This window comes from Acomys minous (genome assembly GCF_964271855.1).
Source record: "Acomys minous genome assembly, chromosome: 6".
Lineage (NCBI taxonomy): Eukaryota > Metazoa > Chordata > Mammalia > Rodentia > Muridae > Acomys > Acomys minous.
In genome coordinates, this window is record NC_140487.1 from 70485725 (window position 1) to 70508604 (window position 22880).

Genomic DNA, 22880 nt, shown 5'->3' on the forward strand with positions numbered 1-22880 from the left:
TAGTTTGCTCACAACTGTTACTTTTGTTATATCCTTGTACAATTATCTCTGAACCGTAAGGTCGGAGATCCTTTTCTGTATAATCTTAGTGAGCCTGCGTCACTTTTACAAAAATAAAAGGAGCCAAGAGGCTTCTATTTTAAAAGATCAGGTGAGAACAGCTCTGTTTATAGAATTGAGAGAAACTCGAGTCGGGGGTCAGACGGTCAGACACGGTTAGTTTCACACTTTCTGGAAAGCCAAGCTGTTTGCTCTCTAATCCTCTACGCCGAAGAATCTGCCAAGCTTTGCCCGCTCCTGCCTTTTCCTTCCTGCCTCTCCTGACACTCTCACATTTTATGTGTTATGTGCCCAGTCACTTTATTCTACTGCCCACCATTCCTTGATTCTTCATCACGGCTGCAGAGTCATGCTTTCCTGTGCTTGTCCTCTGCCACCCTTCCTTGCTAGCTCCCATGACGGATATGCCAAAGGGAAAATCATGAGACTGCCTCCAAGCCAGTGCCCAGGCTGCAACCCAAATAACAGCCTTCTTTGGTCTTTATTTTATGTATATTTCCCACTGAGCTTCTTCCCTCTGTCTCAATTTCATTCCTCTTAGGGAGACGTCATGACAGAAGGGCAGGGACAGTGAGGTCTCCCTCCTAACTTGACACTCCTTTCCCTCATGACAACACGCTTCTGATTTAAGCATCTGGACACCCTTGCCTTTGTACAACACAGGCCATGGATTCATCATCCTTTTGCATTTTGCTTTTAAGACAATTTTGAAAATACAGTTGATCCTTGGGATTCCCATCAGCCCTGAAGTTCTGTTATAGGAAATTTAAGGCATGGCTCTAAAGCCCATTAAAATTTGCCCCAAGAGGAGATGTCAACAAGATTGGTCATGGGATTGCAGTGTTATTTTATTTTATTTTTATTATTTATTTATTTATTGGTTCTGGGTACTGAATAGGAGGCTAGGCTCTGTACTGCCTTGGAAAGCTTAGCTAAGGCCTTGTCATACTGTAAGAACCCGTGAGGGTGTTTATACTTGGTCAGAGAGGTGGTATATACTTCCACTGGGTTAAGCATCTTAGATTGTGACCAGCCTAGCATCTTAATAACTGCATTGGGTAACGAATACTGTCATGCTTCTTTCATTGATGGAAGGACTGAGAACAAATGGTAGGAGGCTTGCTTTCTAATGTACTACCAGTCACTAAAGTAGATTTAAACAGAGGCCTTTCTGCTTCGAGGATAGTAGTAAAGACTGTCCCTCTATAGCACTAAGATGATCTCGATCCTAAATACAAACACTGGTCATTTCCAATGTGTGTATGTGTGTGAGTTATACATTATAATCCAATTGCATCACATATGCTCTTTTAAAGTAAAAATTGGATGTGTGTTATTAAGAATTCAGTTTTACACCTTTTAGATATTTGGTTCTTTTTTTTTTAATTTTTTTTCTCCTTTATTAATTTATTCTTGTTACATCTCAATGGTTATCCTATCCCTTGTATCCTCCCATTCTTCCCTCCCTCCCATTTTCCCCTTATTCCCCTCCCCTATGACTGTTCCTGAGGGGGATTACCTCCCCCTGTATATGTTCATAGGGTATCAAGTCTCTTCTTGGTAACCTGCTGTCCTTCCTCTGAGTGCCACCAGGTCTCCCCCTCCAGGGGTTCTTTAGAGAAGGTTTAGAAAGAGACCTATGCATCTAGATGCAGTGAGAGTCAGCATCGGGCTTTGCCAGGAAGGGTCCTGGGTACTTCTTCCTGCAGTGAGGGTCAGCATCAAATCCACTGGGAAGGGTCATGCTTCCCTCTGCAGTGAGGATTGGCGTCTATGCCCTCCTATTGCTGAGGTCAATACAGGGTTCAGGATCTAGTACACTTATGTAAAGGACCAGTGCATTAAGGAATCACTGGGTGCTGGAAATTATACCAGGTTGCGTTTAACATCTATATTTACAGGTGAATTATTCATATCTATGTGGGTGAATGAACAATCTTAGGACTCAGCACTTTTTATATAGTAAAAGTCCGCTTCACGAGTAAGGTGAATATTTGGGGCTGGTTTTTCTGGCTTGGATGTGTAGGGCATAAAGAGCCATTGTCAAAGTCATCTCCAGCATAAGAACCTTTGAAAAGGTTTTGCAATCATACATGAGCTAAATCTATTTACTGGGTAAGGGAAAGGAGTGAGAATAATTTATGTGTATTTTTTAGAAAATATATTTTGTGGGGTTTTATGTTGTTTATTTATTTTGAGGGTATTGTGCACGTGTGCAATCACATCAGTTAGAGAGCATGGTGGGAACTGTGGGAATTTTTTTTCATAGTATGGGCTCAAGAAACAGTACCCAGGTGCTCAGGCTTGGCAGTAAGTAGCCTTACCTCCCTCTGAGCCCTTCTGCTGGCCCGCACAAATACAATTTTAAACTATAAAAATAAATTATGACTGGGAGGTGTAGTTCAATGAGTGACTATTTAGCTAGCATGTACAAGAGCCTGGATCTGATTTTTCTGTGCTGGGAAATAAAATTCGAAGTCAGTAAACACAAAGCCATGGTTTCAAATTTTCTGTATAACATGTCTTCTGTCAGGAGAAGTTGAAATTGGGGTCTGAAGAACCACAACAGGAATGTGTCGAATTGGCAGGGATTTAGGGGCCATCTTGATTTTGGGAAAGTGTGTGTGCGCAAGCAAGTGTGTGTGTGTGTGTGTGTGTGTGTGTGTGTGTGTGTGTGTGTGTGTGTGTATGCGTGACTAACTGGTTGAAGACTGAATCTTATGTCTAGCACTTGCACTCATCATTTAATTATTAAAAATAATCTTTATTAAAAGGTATAAAGGGGTATGAAGGAAATAGTTGTTTTATGTAAGTAGATTTTCAGAATTCATTATATGGGTTCAGAGTGAGGTTGTTGGCGTGTCTCCAATTTCATTTTCTATAAGGTGGCTGAACATGAGGCATTTTAAATTTAGTTCAAATCTGAACTCCTAGGACATCGTTGTAATGAAACAGCCATGAAATGAATTGAGACTGTGAATGAAAAGGGAAGGCTTCTTTCTGGTCATCTCCATGAACAGCAGATTTATTTATAAATGGATTCTCCTCCCAGGAAAGAAACCTTAGGACGTTACAACAGTATTTACTGCGTTTAAGAACAAAAGAGATATATTTCACTCTTTGCTCCAGCACTATAAAGTACCAGATGCCTTCTGACACAGATAACAGCAGGAACATATCAAGAACAGTTTGTTTTGGGCTGTTCAGTAGCCTGATTTTTTTTTTAAGGGGCTGGGCTACGTTACTGATGTGGTAATGAACCACAAGGCACATTTCGTCCGGGAGAGAGTTTGAGTTTAATTAGAATAATTCAACTGAATTTTCCTGGTCTGTCATAACTTGCATGAAATGAAAAGAGAGTATATTGCAAAAGGCATAAGAAGAAAATACTGGTTCATGCATCTGCTGCACTGAACATTCAATACTTTGGAAAACAACTGTCCACCTGGAGCAAAGAAATAATACAAAACAAAGAAGAAAACATTAGTTCCCAACTAGTCAAGATAGAGTAACTTTATTTGATAGCTAGATCATCTATTTCGAAATCTGTTTCTAAAATATTTTCTGGGTCAGTGAGGTAGCCCAATTGCTAAAGGCACTTCTTGCCGTGCCTGCCTGAGGATGTAAGTAGAAAAAAACGAACTGCACAAAATTGTCCTCTAAATTCCACACATGTGCTGTGGCACACATGTCCAAACGTACATATACACACAAACACAATAACAAATAAATAAGTAAATAAATATATTCTAAGTGTACATAAAATATTTATGTATACTTTTTAAGCATTTAAGAAAAATGTTCCTTAGGCAACTTTTCAATTAATTCTGTCAGCTTTATTAGTTACTTTTCTCATTGCTTTGTCAACTATCTGAGAGGAAGCAACTTAACAGAGGATGTGTTTCTCTGGCTCAGAGACAAGAGCACAGTCTTTCCTGGTGGGTAAGGCATAGTGACTAGCACCCTAGTCAAGATGTGGCTGGGATGAGTGTGCTCTTGTTTGCTCACATCTGGGCAGCTTGAGAACAAGAAGGAAACTACGCCAGGGGTCATCCGGCTTCCTCCTTTTTCACTGTTTACTGAGCCCTGACCTAGAAGGTGGTGCCGTCCACTGGAGAGCAGATCTTGCTGTCTCATTCTGTCTGGAATCCCCTTCAGAGACACACCTCGAGGTTCTGTATCTCTTAGGTGATTCGGAACCCAGCCGAACTGGCAGAGAGGCTTAGTCACCACATCTGGCCAGTGCTGACTGGCTGTTTTCTTCATCTAGAACAAAGCAGGGACTATTCTCCACTGATCTGCTGATCTTCCTGGGGAAGCAAGTCTAATATAGGATTTTTCAGTGTCTCGTTTCCATAGGACCATGCATTCTGATACACACATTCCCATATTTCCTGACCCAATGAGCTTAAAGGATGACTCTACGAATCATTCTTACTATAGAAAAATTGTCAAGGCAGGGTAACTTTATAAAGATAAGAAGGCCTTAATTTTATTTATTTATTTATTTATTTATTTATTTATTTATAGCTCACAGTATAGAGGCTAACTGTTTAAGCAGCATGGCCTGGGCTGTAGTGAGGGCTCACCTTGACTGCATTATTTCAGACAGACGGCGCTGGCAGTTACATCTGTGCTAAGTGAGGCCAATGAGCCTGGAGTCTAAGATCCTTTCCAAAGCCAGTGCTCTTATCTGACCTCCACTCCTGCCGTGGCCACACAAGGATCCTCTGGGAATGGCCCACAGCAATACTTGTATTGATTTTTACTCTGTTACTGCTTCATGTTTGTTGGCTATTATTATTGCCTTGATACACTATTTTTGGTCATAAACAAACAAACTTTAATTCTTGTTCTCTTTTTCTGTATTTTTTTCCCTTGTATAGAAATAAGAAGTATCCAAAGGGTCCTAGAAACCTACAAGTAGAGCATTATGGCAGGTGGATCTGGGCCCAGGGGTCCCGCTCAAACTATGGCACCAGCCAAAGACAATACTTACAGTAAACTTCGAACCCCTACCCAGATCTACCCAATGGACAGGAAATTCTTCACAGTTGAGTGGAGAGTAGGGTCTGACTTTCACACGAACTCTGGTGCCCCATATTTGACCACATCCCCTGGATGGGGAGGCCTGGTGGCACTCAGAGGAAGGACAGCAGGCTACCAAGAAGAGACTTGATACCCTATGAACATATACAGGGGGAAGAGGTCCCCCTCAGTCACAGTCATATGGGAAGGGAGTAAGGGGAAAATGGGAGGGAGGGAGGAATGGGAGGATACAAGGAATGGGATAACACTTGAGATGTAATATGAATAAATTAATAAAAAATAAAAAAATAAGCATTGCAACAGAAAGATGGCAATTTATTTTGCCTAACTTTCTGGGCATATTCAGTCAGATAACACCATTTAGTTCACCCAAGGACTTTGAGAGGTTCAAAAGGGAATATGCATGCCTGTACTTGTAACCTTAATCCCAGTGCTCTTCCTGGTATGTGTGAAAGGCCACACACTTTCTTCTGTGAAATGACATTTTAAAAACTACACAGATCAGAGCACTTCCCCCGGCCCTGTACACCTCTCCACCAAAGGAAACACTATTTCTCAGTTGTGAATATGATTTAACAGGATAATAAAACAGTCTGGGATAGTAAGCCCAAGTGAAGCCTTTCAGACAGCAAGTAAATTTGAGATCTTTGTTTGCTAAATAGACACTGAATCCTGACATAGAAAATGTCTAATCCTGAGCACAAGAGAGCTACAGTCATCCTGATGCTACAGTCATCCTGATGCTACAGTCATCCTGACGGTGTTTGAGTCCCATTATCCCATTACATCTCATTGGCTCCATCCCAAGAACTCCTTAGTCCCATGGTTCTCCCTCCGGCCAGAACAACAGAACACTCACTGCCATTGCATGCTACAGTTGTAGAAGTACCTCAAGCCAGCATTTGATCCGAGACTTGTAAGACATTTTTTAGTAAAATGGATTTGCTTCTTAAGGTGAAAATGATTTTGGCCTGGTAAGTTGGAAGCAAAGGGACTTAATTCTGCACTCAAACTCGGTTCCAACTCTTACTATGGTTTTTTTTATTGTGATTATGACAAAGCTTTAATTTAATTTTCATTGGTGTATATTCATTGAATGTGGTAATAGGTTACATAAGGACATTTTCACTGTGTAATGTGCCTTAGCCTACAAATATATAATGTATTGTTCTCAACAGCTCTTCATCTCAGCTATTTGAATCTGCAGAACTCTATTACCAAAAAAATGCATGTTTTTTTTCCTACATTGAAATCTGAGCCGTCCTCATTTCTAATGTGTTTGCTTCTTCTTCACCTCCCATCATGGCATTCCTCTGTGTTCATGCTCTTCCAACACAGGACATTATATGGTCATGTACTTAAAGACATTTTTCCTTGAAGATTGTCAAGGGATTCCTTGAATTACCAGCTTAACAAATAGCAGGGCCAGGAGACTCCACTCCCGTGAGGATAAAATTTGTAGATGTATCTAATCACAGGTAGAGATTCTTCTCCAGTTGTCTGATAACTATTAACATGTTCAGAGCTTATTATATATTGTGAGACATAGAAAGATGGCTGTAAGTGGTGGCATCCTGGCTCAAAAAAAAGCTTATGATTTCCCAGGTAGGAGGAAGCAAAATTCTCTCGTCTTGATCATGTTTCCATTTCAAACAATGTGCAATGGGATGGGGTATCTACCTGCCAGGAGCTCCTCTAGGTTTGGTATGATGGTAGTATTTTGTTCTGTGGGAGGTTTAGTAGAAGGATCAGGGAAGCGCAAGTCTTAGAAAGATGTTTAGAAGAAAAGGAAGGTACAAGAGAGAAAGACGGGACTTCCTGGAAGTCAGAAGACAGCTTTCAGTGAAGTCCAAGTGAAAGAGAGCTCCTGGGAGCCGCACCAACCACAGTGTGAAATGATGTCAAAATGTGAGTTAGGGAGAGAGCTGAGGATGGACTCCGCCTGTGGAAATGGAGGAGAAGGGAGAAGTGGAGACAAGACATAGCTGTGAACCTGTGGAGGGGGAAGCTCTAGTGTGGCAGCCAGCTGTTCAGGAGCCTACAAAGTAAATGTGACTCTTGTGAATCTGCAGGAGTGGCAGTTTGATGTGGTGCAGATGCTGGAGTTTGGTGTGGTGCAGATGCTGGAGCTATGTGTGGTGCCGATGTGGTGGTTTGGTGTGGTGCTGATGTGGTGGTTTGGTGTGCTGCAGATGTGGTGGTTTGTTGTGGTGCCAATGTGGTGGTTTGGTGTGGTGCTGATGTGGTTTGGTGTGGTGCAGATGTTGGGGTTTGGTGTGGTCCAGATTTTGTTTTGTTTTGCTTTTGTTTTTATAGAACCCAGGGGTGGCCCACCCACAATGTGCTGGGCCCTCCTGCACCAATCACTAATTAAGAAGATGTTCCTCCACAGGCTTGCTTGCAGCCCAATCTGAAGGAGGCATTTTCTTAATAGAAGTTTTTCTCCTCTTAGATGACTTTTAATTTGTGTCAGGTTCACATAAATCCATGAAGCACACCCTGTACTGAAGCATGGACAGCCTGTTAGGATTGTGCCGGAACATGTGTCTCATAATAGGATCGCATGACAAGCCACCACTAATGTAATTTTTGTTGTTGGTGTTATTTGAGACAGGGTTGGTTTTTTGAGACAGGGTTTCCCTGTGTAGCCTTGGATGTCCTGGACTCAGTTTGTAGACCAGGCTGGGCTCAAGCTCACAGCAATCTGCCTGCCTCTGCCTCCTGGGTGCTGAGATTAAAGGCATGTGCCAGCACACCCATCTCATTAATGTAATTTTGGATTATTCTTAATAAGATTCAAAGACTTCTGCCCACTTTTGGGTTCTTGAGGCATTGCTCACCCTCTGGGCAGAAGCTAACTGAAGATGAACGCTCTGTATGAACTGGTAGGTGTCAGAATTCCACTTTACACCTCTACTCAGAAACCTTGGTTCAATTTGGTTTTGCTGAAAAAGCGTTCTTGGATGTGTCTGTAGTTAGGTTATTTTCAATGTCAGTTTAAAAATGTCCAAAGGAAACTTCCAGTAATCTCTAGAAATTCCTAAAGGAACCTTTTGGTTATAATTGTGTTTAGATAAAGCCGTGCTTGACAGCTAAAGAGTTGGTGGTCAGTGTTGTTCATGGATTACTATAGTGTAAGGGAGGTGGATTGTTTGCCTTTTTGGCAAGAGCTCTAGTTCTCAATTCTTTTTTCATCTTTGTGGATCCCACCTGAAATACCGTGATAGGTGGGAAGATCATAACTGCATGGATTTTTCTCCTCATCTCGAGGTCAGACAGAACACAGACTTGCACAGCCATGACAGACTTCTGTCTCGGGCTTGCAAAGAGAAAGCCCACTGTAAGGCAGCAGTGCTAAACCTCAGGGCCAAGCTGTGCTGGAGCCTGATGGCCATGGGCCATCCAGGACTCAAGTAAATAGTTCCTGGATACATGGGCAAGGTGACACTCTGGGTGATGGAATTGCAGGGAGGAAATGGTTCATTCTTCCTATTGTCTCACACTAATAATTAACGTTTTCATTATAGACCCTGGATAAAATAAATACTAGTCAGTGACTTCTATTAAAGATGAATTAGAAAGCCAGGCATGGTGGTACACATCTTTAATCTTAACACTTGGGAGGCAGAAAAAGGCAGATTTCTGAGTTGAAGGCCAGCTTGGTTGACAGAGTGAGTTCCAGGACAATCAAGGCTACACAGAGAAACGCTGTCTCAAAAACCAAAAAAGAAAAAAAGAATAGAGGAAAAAAACTTGAAAACACACTTTACTGTACCTAGACTATGCTTAAATAGAACCTCACATTTGCATGACTTATAATAATAATAATAATAATAATAATAATAATAATAATAATTATTATTATTATTATTATTATTATTATTATTATTTCCATTATCATTGGAAGCCTGAAGGTGGAAGGAGGCAGAGTTGTGATGGATTTCTGTTTTGGTAAAGAAAACCAATCTTCTCTGGTTCTGCATAAAAATTAATGCACCGGTATGATGAGTTTTTCAAAGGGGTGCACCTTGCAATGAACCATCTGAGAAATGTTAAGTAAAACAGAAAATTCACAAGGTATAGCATGTAGGATAGTTACATAACTTCAAAGGTCCTGTCTGCAACATAAAGTAAGATTTACATACTTAACATCTTTGAGTAAAAATTTTTACAAACATCCACTGTCTCTAATTGTCAACAGACTTCATAGATATGCAGCCCTGAACTTGGTCTTTGTCTCCATGTCAATGAACTTTCATCACGCTAAGGTTTGTTGTCTGATAGTCAGAGCTCCTGAGTGGCCTCAGCTCTCACCTCAGATGGGTCCAAAAGGACTGGGGAGGTATCTCAGTACACACACACACACACACACACACACACACACACACACACACACACATGTGGGGGATCACCATCAGCATCTCTGAAGGAACATACAGTAGTAATAGCCAGAATCCTCAATAGTTCCTGCCTCACAAATATGTCTGTCAGATATATTGGGCCAGAAGCCTGAAGATGATGCTCCAACATTATAGAGAGTTTTGGGTGACTGTTCAGGTAGCGAGCTGTCTCTGTCATCTTCTCATTTGGGAAGCTACTAACCTGCACTCCCAGCATACTCAGATAATCAATTGTATTCCTTCTCAAGTCTCTGATGAGACTGAAGACCAGATAGATAGTTTTACAATTAAGCTTAGTTGTTTAGGGGTTAAGATGTTTTTAGGTCTAAATAGATGTTTTAAGTTAATAATGATGAGATATAATAGATATTGATTTACATTCAGAATTTCACATGCACCAAGATAGGAAAGATGTTTTCTTCAAGGCTGCCAAATACAAATAGCCAAAACACTCTGAATGTCACATTTATGTAATTTCTGATTGTGTCATGGTTCTTCTTGCTGTAGGTAGTTGATTGTGTATATGTGTAATAATATAAATGTATCTATAAAAATAAAAAATATTTAATAAAAAAAGAACCAAATACAAGTTGAATGACAGGTTGCAATCACTACCTCACTAGAAAGGGCAGTTCCTAGATTTCTGGCTCCTTCTAGCAGTCTTGAGTGTCTTCTGGAAGTCAGGTTTAGGACTCTTGATATGATGCCCAAGTAAGTATGGGTGCCTGTAGATGCTGGCATGGAAGCATATTTCTTTATACGCAAGTTAGGAATCTATTCCATGCTCTATTAACTTCCTTGGCATAGGATAATTTTAGAAAACTAATGGCAGCTATTCCCCAGACTCCTGGGAACAGCTCTGTTGTCCTCCACTTTCAGTCAGCCAGTGATGGAACACTAATATAATGTGACATAGGGATAAAATTGAATTGCTCAGCTTTCACTTCATTTCAATGCACATTTTGTCCCCTATGTTTTAGCTTTCCACTCACTTGCCATTAGCTGGCTTTGTGAAATACCAAGTGGGAGAAGATTCATGAGTGTGGAATGTTATGACACCATCCAAGACCCTTGTTAGAAATGTCCAGGGAGATTCCTGTATCAGTTCTAAATTTCTTCCAGTGTGTGGAAGTAGCAGATGCTATTGTTAGGCAGACTCTTGTTTGGGAGAGAACTTATTAGGGTAATTTTTATAATGATATTAGCTAATAACTCTTTGATACTTAGAATATGCCAGGTACTTTTCTGAGGTGCCACACACACTGTCCCTGTGAGATTGATCCTGTGTCATCATCTTACTTATGAGGAAACCAACTTACAGATTAACTAGGAAGTGGAAGAACTTTGCTTCAGATCCAGTCAGTTGGCTTTGAAGTTGACTCTCAACAATTGGCTATGTTACACCCTTCCCCACAATAGATATAGTTAGGGGCAACTGCCTAAGGATGCTCTCCAGATGGAGTCAGGCCCTGCTGGTGAAAGGGAGCCCTAAGTCTGACACTGAGCTCAGAATGGCTGTCTGTACTAGGAGGACTACAACCTCAAACAACAGGATCCTTCCAACATTAAGTCAGCATTTAGTAGGGAGCAAAACACAGAGTAGCTTAGCTAGAAGGTTTGGTTTAAGACAGCTCCTATTGGTGTGTGTTGTAAGAATCTGTAAGAAGTTGGGAGCTGAAAGCAAGAGGAGGGTGGACGGATAAGAGAATTCAATGCTGGTTAGTGACACGATCATACATATTTGTGTGTGTGTGTGTTCAATTATCGATTGGTTTTTACTTAGCTGATCGTCCTGCAGAAGAAATTAAACAATCTGTCAATTCACCTGGGGTCTAGAAAACTCTATCCACACACTCGGTACTACAGTTTTATCGCAGTGGGCTTCATGGAAGTTTTGGAACTTAGCGTTTCCAGAGGGAACACATTGTGTTGGATGGAATCAGAGGGCAAATATGTGAAGACTCTGATGGGGCTGAGATGGGTATTACACACGGAAGTAGAAGGAAGGACTGGCCAACAGGTCTCTGAATTCGGTCTACTTTTGGCAACCACTGCCCTAACAAGGTCACTAGTCCTCTTGTCTCTACAGTACAGAAAACAACTAGAGCTCAGTGGCCTTTGATCCTCCATTGTCTCCAAACATTGTTTATCCAGAACTCACTCTGCCCCACACTCTCCTCCTCCTGCCATCTCAGAATGTGCAGACATTTCCTTTACATACACAGACTTCTAAGTCCTACAATTTACGTGTAGAAATTTAGGTCATGTATAGTTTCCCATGACTTTTACTATTGTACGTTGACTATTATAGGCGTAGTTACTAGCATTGTGTAGCTGCAACATGTTTCTCATTATTTTTCATTACTTGTGTCAAATTTATTACACAATAAAACATATGATCTTATTTGACTTTTTGACAATTGAATAGCACATATTACAATTGCATAGGGATGGTCCCCAGAGCCTTTTTCCCTACTCTCTGTTCTTAACTAAATTTTGGTTGCAGTAGATTTCTAGAAAAGGACTCTTCAGACATTTTTTTTGTCCCAGTAAACAGAATGTATTTCTGATTTACAAACAAACCATTTCTTTCAACCCACAGGAGATTCAGTTGTCCTAAGCTCCCCAGGACACTGGCCCCCGCTCCTCTTCTCTTACTTTATCTGACTACTTTGCTCTTGTCTTGCAGTCCCCAGTCTGTCCCAGATCGCCTGAGGATCCGTGTGAACAAAATCAGTTTACAAGACTATGAAGGCCTCCACTACGACAAAGAGAAGCTCCGGGAAGCCTGTAAGTTACCAGTACCTGAGGGCTGGTGATGAGTTGCTGTGGTCTCGTCCCCCCTGGGTTTTTGCTGAGTAGATTCATCAGTCCCCTTGTCCAAATATGTGGTGCCCAAAAAACAAAAAACAAACAAACAAAAACAAAACAAAAAAACAAAACAACAACAACAACAACAACAACAAAACAAATGGGGACAGTGAAGAAAAACAGAGAAGCTAGGCATTCTTTTAATTTTTTTTTAAAGATTTATTTATTTATTTAATGTATACAGTGTTCTGCCTGCATGTACACCTGCATGCCAGAAGAGGGCACCAGATCTCATTATAGATGATTGTGAGCCACCATGTGGTTGCTGGGAATTGAACTCATGACCTTTGGAAGAACAGACCTTGGAAGAACAGCTCTGAACCTTTGAGCTATCTCTCCAGCCCCAAGCTAGGCATTCTGACATGTATGCTCTTGGCTTAGGCACCTCTCCGGTCTCAGCTTTATATAAAATGAGAGATACTGAGGGTTGATGCATCCAGAAACTTTCAACCACTACAAATCTCTTCCTGATGCTTATACAATGCTCCCAGTGTGCTCTGGGTCGGCAGCAGAGTTATCCAGGAAGGTACATCAGTCCCCTCAGTTCCTGTGCTGTCAGTAGGGCTGTCATACCACGGTCCATGATACTGGAATGCCGAGACGATAGAGTGACTCATCTATCACATTATACGGGAGGGAGGACTGTTTCTGAAGTTGTGATCTGAGTCAACCTCTGAATTTCCTGTCAGTGTTTATCTCCCTTGTAGATGCTTGAATGCACAGCTAATTATTGATTTATATCATCAAACAGTACTTCTTGGACATTGTTTATATTCTGGCCACTATTTTACGTCAGTTCCTTCACCGTGATTGGTGTTTAGACGATATTGGGTAAAATAGATATTAAGAAATTGCTGTTGTGGTTGTTGCAAATGTTAAGGTTTGGGCTTCCCTTTTACTTGTGGGAATCAATAGTGAGATGCAATAAAATGGAGTAAGGGAGAGCAACACACAAGAAAACAGACATGAGTGTCACTGCAAAGAAGGGATGCAGTAGAATCAGCGCCTTCTCAAGTCCGGTGTTAACTGACTCACTGGGGACCTGGCTGGAATTGCTAAAAAGGCCACTAGTTTAAAATGGGGGAAAAGTGGTGCTGGGGAGGGAGGACCGCAAGTATCCCTGGGAGAGTGGCTTCCAAAATTCTGCTTACTTGACACTGAGGTGGCACAGATTTATCAAATGCAGATCCTGCACCCAGGGAGCATCGTTCAGTTGGTGCATGGGTAATGGGTGGAGGTGGTGAGTTCTAGGATCTGCAGGTGGCAGTGAGCAAGGGCCCGTTTCCTGGGAGGTTGTTCACTGAGCTGGCTACGAGGTTCTGTGGGGAGTCTACTTTCTCAGGTCTCTCATCTGCTGCCTGCTTCAGCCAGCATCCTCCTCCACAGGATCCGTACCTTTACTTTCCTCTCAGACTCCTGCTCTGTCCCTTACTCTTCTTCTTTTTGGTGGGAGGTGTGAACCAAAAGACAGAAGCAATTCTCTGAATCTCTGCACTTCTTTTTTTTGTTGTTGTTGAGAATCCATTTTGTGTTACGCTTTCTAATATAAATAAGAGTCTAAGTGACAGAGTAGTACAAAGTCCAATTTAACCCATTGCCAGACGAACACGCAGTCGTATGATGAGGAATTGCTACAGCTAACTACTCACAAAGAGCAGTGCTCCACACTTCCCCCTTTCACGAGTCTAAACTAATAGCTTCCAACTATTAAAAACAATAGAAGATACGTGCATCTCAGTGCTTTACAGTTTACCACCCACTCTGGAAAAATTGACTGGGATAGAGTTGGAAATTTTGGCTGCCTGGAGTTTTGAGGCTTATCTGTACCTGTCTTATCCTCTTTGTGCCTTTATCTCTCCATCGTTGCTGGAAGTAATTGCGATTTGAGCTTTTCCAGGAAGAAGACATTTCCTGGCAAGGGCTTTCTTGACTCATCCTATCTTCAATGATAAAACTCCCATCTGAGCAAACCGCTTAAATCGGGAACAGTTACTTGGCGTAAACACAGGACAGATAAATTCAGCACTATCTTTGGAGGCCAAGAGAATGACTACCCTCTTAAATGGGAACAGAAAGTGATCAGAGTCAAGATCTGAGTTTGGAAAAAAAAATATTGGAAGTAAAAGTTGCTAAGTCAGTCATTCTGCTTTTAATACATGGTGGTGATGCTTATGAACTGTGGGCACACAGTGAAGCCTAGTTTTTGAGGTCAAGGATTTACTGACCCTTATTCTTCTGCCTGGGACTACCTTGCAGAGAATGGCTAACAGAGCTCGAGAAGAGCAGGAGAGAACGCTAGGTCAAGTTCATGTGTGATGCGCATGCCAAAACACACATTGTCTCAGAAGCATTAAGGAAGTTTCTAGAACACATCTAGATAAAAGGGTCTCCAGCAATGTCTTTTGACCTGCATTCCAGAAAAGCAAAGGAGCTGAGTCTACCTGGGAGCATTCACTTGTTGGTAACAATGGTGTAGGGCTGTGTTTCAAATAATCGCTCCCTTTCTAGACGACACGCCCAAGTGACTTACCAGGCAGCATGGACTCTTGGCCACTACATTAGATTCTTGCATGTGTGCCTGGATGGTTGTTCTTAAAGCATGGATGTTTGTTGTCCAACAAAGCTCTGCTCCAGTCTGCCGCTTGGAGCCCCTGGTAATGCAGTGTGGCGGTTCTTTCATGGGTCTGCTTATTTCAACAGACAGAAGTACAACTTCACTGTTTCAGACACTTCCTGTCTCCTTCCCATGAAGCTCCATCTTTCCTGTAGACCCACCCCTACTATCCCAGCATATGGTATAAAAACGCTCTACATCTCCCCCACCCCCAGCACTTGTTGATAAATTTGATTATTATAGTCTCTTCACTGCTAGTTATGATTTATTAGTTCTCAGAGTAATTTGAATGAGGTCAAAATTTCCCTGTGCTCCACCCTAAGCTGATTATACTTTACCTTTGATACGAGCTAACTATACATTTTTAAAAATTCAATAAACAAATACAATCTTTGTTTCTTCTTAAAAAAAAAAAGCATTGGGGAGAATGAGGAAAGCTTTCTGGAGGGTACAGACTCCTAACTCAGGCTCCTCTGTGTTGGGGCATTGGAGGGGTTGGGGGTGGAGCTGTCACTTCTGTACAGTGACAAACATATGACAGAAATTTATGGGAAAAGGGAGTAAGCAGCCTAAGGTGACAGGGAAGGAGTGGGCTCTAAGGTCAACCAGAAGTCTGAAGGCAGTCTGGATTGGTGAGGCAATTGGAAGAGAATTGTAGAGTTTTGTATTAAAGGAATGCAAAGCAAGGGAGGGGAACTTTCTGTGACAGTTCCTTTCAGCATTAGTGGAGTTTCTGTGAGAAACCACAAAATGGAAAACTGTGACCATGTACAGGGGCCAGGACACAGGCCCAGGGAGAGCACATTTCTCAGAGTCTGTCCAAGCGAGGGCAGCAGGTTTGGGGAAAGCGCTGACTGAAGGTTACCTTTAAGAATGGGGAGGCCTGGTGGCACTCAGAGGAAGGATAACAGGTCACCAAGAAGAGACTCGATACTCTATGAGCATATACAGGGGGAGGAGGTCCCACTCAGTCACAGACATAGGAGAGGGGAGTGGGGGGAGGGAGGGAGGGAGGGAGGAATGGGAGGATACAAGGGATGGGCTAACAATTGAGATGTAATATGAATAAATTAATAATAATAAAAAAGAAAGGAACTTCATGTCACCCACTAATGGCTCTGCATCCCTTGCTTTTACAGCTCTAATTCAGAACAAAGCAAAAGCCCCACTACTGAGGTGATTTGTGTGTCCCCCAAGAGCTGTATCCAGCAATCAGTGCCCATGGTGAGGTGTGAAAAAATTGGTGTTTGGGAACAGTGACTGAGACTTGTCAAGGTCATGGTATGTAGACCCTATGACCAGATTTCAAAAAAAAAGGGGGGGGGGAGAAAAAAGGAAGGAAGGAGCTTTACTGGGAGAAAGAGAAAGAACCTTATGACCAAGTGGAGCAGTGGGACTTGATGTGGGAGAACACTAGAGATGTGAAAATATTCGCGAAAATGACTCCTGTAGAGAGCAAGGCAGAAGGAGCAGGCTTCCAGAGAAGTTCCTGGAATGCAGGGGATATCATGACTCTTACAATCACAATATTTTTTCCATTGAGATCTGTAAGTTCACATCAGGGCTTGTCCTTTATCTCAAGAGAAAACTGGCAAGGATGTGTGGCTTTATTTCTGCAGGCCACATATATAATCTCTTAGAGGGACCACTGTCTTAAAGTGGCAAGCCCATGTTATAACATTCTTAGCATTTGTACTTGTGTGTGTGTGTGTGTGTGTGTGTGTGTGTGTGTGTGCGCGTGCGTGTGTGCATGTGTGTGTGTGTGCGTGCGTGTGTGTGTGTGTGTGTGTGTGTGTGTGTGTGTGTGCGCGTGCGTGTGTGCATGTGTGTGTGTGGATGTGTGTGTGTGTGTGTGTGTGTGTGTGCGCGCGTGCGTGTGTGCATGTGTGTGTGTGTGTATGTGTGTGTGTGTGTGTGTGTGTGTGTGTGTGTGTGTGTGTGCGCGTGCGTGTGTGCATGTGTGTGCGCGTGCGTGTGTGCATGTGTGTGCGCGTGCGTGTGTGCATGTGTGTGTGTGTGCGTGCGTGTGTGTGTGTGTGTGTGTGTGTGTGTGCGCGTGCGTGTGTGCATGTGTGTGTGTGTGTGTGTGTGTGTGTGTGTGTGTGTGCGTGCGTGTGTGCATGTGTGTGCGCGTGCGTGTGTGCATGTGTGTGTGTGGATGTGTGTGTGTGTGTGTGTGTGTGTGTATCCATGCAGAGGGATAGGACACAGGCATGATTTGATAGGACAGGCAACTGAAGGAGGAGATGTAGGGGGTGATGGGTGTCAAACCTGAGTCTCTGGCTTTTGACCTAAGCTGGACCACAGTAGGATGGGATGAGCACTGCCAGTCTCATAGGGTGCTGCCAGGTGTAGGTCCCTGCAGCAGAGGCTGATATTCAGATTCTGTATGAAGAAGGCATTGCCCATTTAAGTCCATGTAGTATGTTGAATAATAGTCTGAATAGACTGAGTTATCAGGCAGACAATAGAGGGACCTACAGATATAAGAATCAAAATTATTATTTAAGGAATATTTACAGGTATGAGTCAGGAGGCCCATGAGCAGTTTTAGTATTAATTTTAAATCGAGTTTATTAAGGAGTGATGAGGTAAATAGAAGGGTGTAGTTTTTGATATTTAAAGGAAGTTAGGCGAGGCAGTGGGAAAGACATCAGAGTGTAAAGATGAGCCTTGGTGGAGTTGTTATGGCTGTCCCGTGGAGCAGCTCAGCGCTCTCATCACCCCTGGGCTAAGTCACATGCAAGGGATGGTAGAAGACTTTCCGTTAAAAAGGCTAAGATAACTCCACGAGTTTGGCTTTGAACCTGTGACCCTGTAACTCTCCAAGCTCATTGACATCCATTAGGATTCTAAGGATTCTAGCAGCACATACGCAACCTTGTTTCGCAACCATAGCATACATTAGTTTTCCTACTGGCCAGGCAATTCACCTTGGGCACCCATAGCCAGCATGGCCAGTAGCTTATCATATAAGATAAGGATGAGGCTGAGATACCAGGTAGGCAGATCTTTAGGAGAGACAAAAATTATTACCAAGTCTTGAAGGAAGAAACTCAGGGATCTTGAATTACTATGATAATTCACAAGAGTCTAAAATACAAACAATGGAAGTGATTTGGGACCCAAATAAAAAACAAAGATAGGAGGGGGGTAACAATTGTGTGCATATCAAATGCACAATTAATAAGGTTTTATATGCATCATTTCAGGATAATGGATGCTATGTGGGTGCCTATAATGTGTCATGCATGCTTTCTCAGTATATCGGTTCTGGACTAATGATATCAGGACTATACTCTAATTACAGTATTTAGGCATCTACACTAATGGCATTTTCTTGGTGAGTGAGTTAGGGGAGAATGCCAGCAATGTCTGTGTTTGAATCTCAGTTGCAACCTTGGCAAAGTAATTTAATTTTTCTGATCATCAAATCTTCCATCTCTAAAATGAGAATATAATTGAAGCCTCGTAGAGTGAAATCTAATCTCATATATAAAGCCCCTGATGCTGAACCTGGCACATTACTGTGCTGTGTAAATCTGCAAATGTGGGTACTGTGACATGAGGCTGTTATTGTTAAAGAGCTTCATTGCTCATCATCACATTTACCCATGAGTCTGCAAGTCCATGGACCGCATTCGGGGGTTAGCCTGACTTCAGGCAGACAATACAGCCCACCACTCTCCAGTTCACCTTCGCCCCTTGAAGAACAGACTGGAGGACATTGGACATAGTCATTCTATACAGTTTAGTTTCAGGACCCTTCACCTTCCTTAGTAAAAGCCCACAGAGAGATGCTTTGGTTTCCTTAGTAACTGGACTTGTATTTGCATATGATCTGGGCATCTCTTTCCCATTTGCTTTAGATCATTAGTCAGTTTGGCACTAAGTACAGGGCAAACACCATATAGATAATTATTATACTAGGTTTTAAACAGAGAAATGCTAAAAGAAACAGTTATACAAATTCACATTGCAAAAGATCAGTCTGGGAAGGTAAATGATGGGAGTTTTTTTTTTCCTCTGCAGGGGATTATTTAACTACTGTGGTTGGTATGAATTCTCAGAGCAGGAGCCTCAGCCAGGGGGGCAACTGTATTATGACAAAGTGATGGGAAGAAAGCGGAACGGTACTCACTCAAGTTGCTTTTATTACAACTACCTGCATAACAGCGTGCTGCAGTGCTAAGGTGCTTAAACGCATGAAGCGTGTAAGCACTGTCCTCATATGTGATTATCTGACCAGATGATTACAATTTCTCTTCCACTGCAGCTTTCTAGGTGCATCCTCTGACATGCCTCTCTGAAATTTTAAATTTCATCACTTTTATTTTAAAACTGCCATTTAAAGTAACAGGCTTCCTTATGGCATTTTCATACATAGTTACTTTTTGATTGGCTTACCGTACCACCCACTTGTATCATTCAGCCCCCTTCTCCCACTCTGTGTTTGTACCTTTCCATCCCTGGCACTCGGCTTTCCACATTTACAGGATAAGTGTCCCATTGCCCTATTCCTCACAGCCTCTTACCCGCCTCACATTCCCCTTTCTAGTTTCTTGTCCTTTATTTACATTTCCACATAACTATGCATGCATTGTTTTATTCATGTGTAATAATATAAATGTATACGTTAAAAAAGAAAGAAAAAATAGAAGTTAGCATCCTTATATGGGGGTGTCATTCCACTTTAGGTTGGTTAGTCCAGGAACTGCTTGCTTCCAGATGAGAACAGACGGACGCTGAGGTCAAAGGTCCCGTTTCTTTCTGGAATGAACAGAGCACTTTAGGGTGGAGTTTTCCAGTTTAGCTCTTTTAGAATGAAATTGCTGGTACCAGATGCCAATGGAGACTTGGGAGCTCCACAAGCCAGTGATGATTGCAAACATGTTACAACTCTTCAGTTAGCTGCCGTGCTAAGCACAGCAGATGATGTGGAGGGACACCTGAAATCAGCCAGAAGGTAGGCCTGGCGTGTGCTTCGGCAGCAGACAGCAGCAAGCTAGTGACAGAGATGGAGTCATCGCAGGCTTGACTGGCAGTCAAGCCCTGGGGCATCCAGCAGTGATTCTTCCCTAGAATAAGTGGAGTCTCACTGAGGTGGTGATGGTAGAGGAATGGCATGAGCACCAGTGAGCAAGCCAGACAACCTTTATTTATAAACCTTGGGCAGTGGGGAGGGGTTTTGGGTAAATGTAGGGCTGGAGATGCCAGGATATGTAATCTACGTACAGTGGTGCAGTACCTCATTTACACGGAGTAGCATGGTGTCCGATCACAAGAAGGAAAACACAGTACTTCATTATCCTATGAGTGTGGGAAGAACTTGTAGGTATGATTAAAGGTCATCTGCTGGAGGTTAGAATCTCCTTAGCATAGGGTGGAGTATTTCTAGGAATCTCCAGGTGCTTACTGAACAGGTTTTGTCAAGAAAGGATTGGGCCTATAATCTTCCCTGAGGGCTATGTGACACTCATTAGGGGATCTGGATGTCCCCAGATCAGGGGAAGAGAGAACCCCACTGAGAAAGGGAGTCTGTGGTAATAGAGTGAACTGAGTTGGCTATCAGGATGTGCCAGACTTCAACCTCTCCAGCAGCACCCTACCAAGGGTACATACAGTGTTTGTTTTCTTGAGCCTGGGCTTCTTTATCAATTCAACATTTTCTAATTCTATCAACTCTCTTGCAAACTTTATGAATTTTTATTCCAGAATGGCTTGAGAGTCATAAAGTTGTAAAAACACCATAGGCAGTGCCAACTTTACATACCACAATATATTTCCCAAATGCTAGTGTTTCATTGTTATTAACTAAACTGTCAGACTTTCTATTCCAGACTCCAATCTAGGGTACCACCTCTCCTGAATCTGGCACATCTGTCCAGTGTCCTCTGCACTGGTAGAGTTCCTTAAACCTGCCGCCAGTAACCTCGATGAGACTGGTATAATATCTGGTAGAATATGCTCTAATCTGTTGTGTGTGTGTGTGTGTGTGTGTGTGTGTGTGTGTGTGTGTGTGTGTGTGTGTGTGTGTTCTTTGATAAAATCTAACACCCTGTCATGATAAACATCTTAGAGAGATCAAGGATACGAGAGCCATACCTAAGCATAATAAAGGCCATATACAGCAATTCAATAGCCAACACCAAATTAAATTGAGAGAAACTTAAAGCAGTTCCACTGATATTAGTTCTTAAGCAAGATATTATACAATAAAAGTTAAATTGCATTAGACTTGAAAGGGTTTCCCCTGATGTGTTTTCCTAGTATATTGTCAAGGCTCCCTAGAGTTAGGATATTAACAAATTGTATAAGTCTATTCTGTCTGTAAATTTTTCTAAAAGAGATGTTTTTTTAATCAACTGTTTTATCTAACTTTCATCTCCCTTCATTTAACAAGTTGACAACAGGGCTGTTCAGTAGAGATTCGCCCTCATTCCATGGAGGTACACATTCAACTCCAAATCTGTCAGAGAGTCAAGTGACTCTAGCTTGTCCACTGAGAGTCACCCTCCATCCCTTCCCAAGTGTGTTTGTGATCATGGCCATGAATTGACAGTTGCCCAGAGTTTGGGGCCCAGTTCCTTTTATTGCCTTCTTTTATCTTTGACTGTAATGACATTTATCATTCTATTTTTAAAGTGAAATACTGGTAGGCATACTGATAGTTTAAGGCATATTGTGCTATTGCTTTGAGCTAGGAAATGTCTTTACTTTTCCACTAGTCATAGAGTTTAACTCTCCCATCTTCCCTGTGTGTCTAGGATGCTTAGCCTCATCTCACAAGGAAAGCAACTGATGTGTAGAAACCCTTAAGGGAATTGTGGAGGCGGCCAACATTCTGAATACTCATTTAATCACCTTGCTTTCTGTGCCTTTCATAGAGTGGTTTTGATTTTCTCATATAACATTTATTTTATAGAATAAGTGAGATTTGCATGTTAAGTGTTCATGAAGGTTTCCAAAGTCCCTTTCACATTCAGCTGATGTCATCTTAATTTACTGTCCTCTGGTTTGTTGAAAACAACCCAAGTTTTATATCTCCAGCTCCAAATAAATCTCGCACTCATGCATTTAACTTGCATTTATTCACCGATTTTTATCCCTTCAGCACTATATCAAGCAGTGGTGGAGTTACTGAAAGTGCTCACCATTATAGAGGGGGAGTAAATAATACAGCTCAGCAGAATGTCCCATAAAGGGAAGGACAGCAGGGCAGTGATAGAGACCTCCGTTCCAGAAGCTGATCGATCAAAAGGAGACTTTCCAAAGAGCTGGCATTTCAGCAGAGTACCTAAAGCAAAGAGGGATGTAAATCTCCAAGGGAAGACTATCCCCACATAGAAGGAATGAAAAACAGAAAGGGTTGGTGGTGCCTAAGTGTTCTTGGTATGCTAATGAACAGCAAAATCCATATGGCTGCGACCTGGTAGAGAAGGGGAGAGTGTGCTTTTGGATTTGTAGGAACGGGCTTATAATAATAGAACAGGAGGAGAATGTTTCAGCATTGTTTGGGACATGGCTGACCATCAGGTTTCAAGACTGAGCATAAGGAAACACACAAAGAAAATACGACAGGGGAGGGGAGAAGTGTGAGGAATCGGGCATTCAGTTAATAGAGTGGAGGGGAACACTGGGAGTCTGGACACACCTCAGAAGTGGTGAAGGTAGGATATAATAGATGTATTAGCTCTGCTAAGGAGTGAGCGAAGGTTGAAGTGTTCCTGTGAGGACTTGTGAGGAGAAATGGGGAGTTACCAGCAAGCAGCAGCCAGGGAGCCAGAGACGCAGCAGGGGGCCTGCGATTTAGAAGTCAAGAGAAGAAACATTTCTCACAAAGACAGTGCCTATGCAGTGCTCCCTCTAGGAGGCTGAAGAAGATG

At 42.2% G+C, this 22880-nt stretch overlaps 1 protein-coding gene across 7 annotated transcripts in view; it reads left to right on the forward strand.

Moving 5' to 3' along the window:
- The window catches only part of DGKI (diacylglycerol kinase iota), a 443272-nt gene that overhangs the window by 297482 nt on the left and 122910 nt on the right, over positions 1 to 22880 (forward strand). For all 7 annotated transcript variants that reach the window (XM_084786170.1, XM_084786172.1, XM_084786173.1 and 4 more), the window contains one exon: positions 12199 to 12299. In XM_084786170.1, the coding sequence (XP_084642296.1) occupies positions 12199 to 12299 (101 nt within the window). The remainder of the gene's footprint in view (positions 1 to 12198; positions 12300 to 22880) is intronic.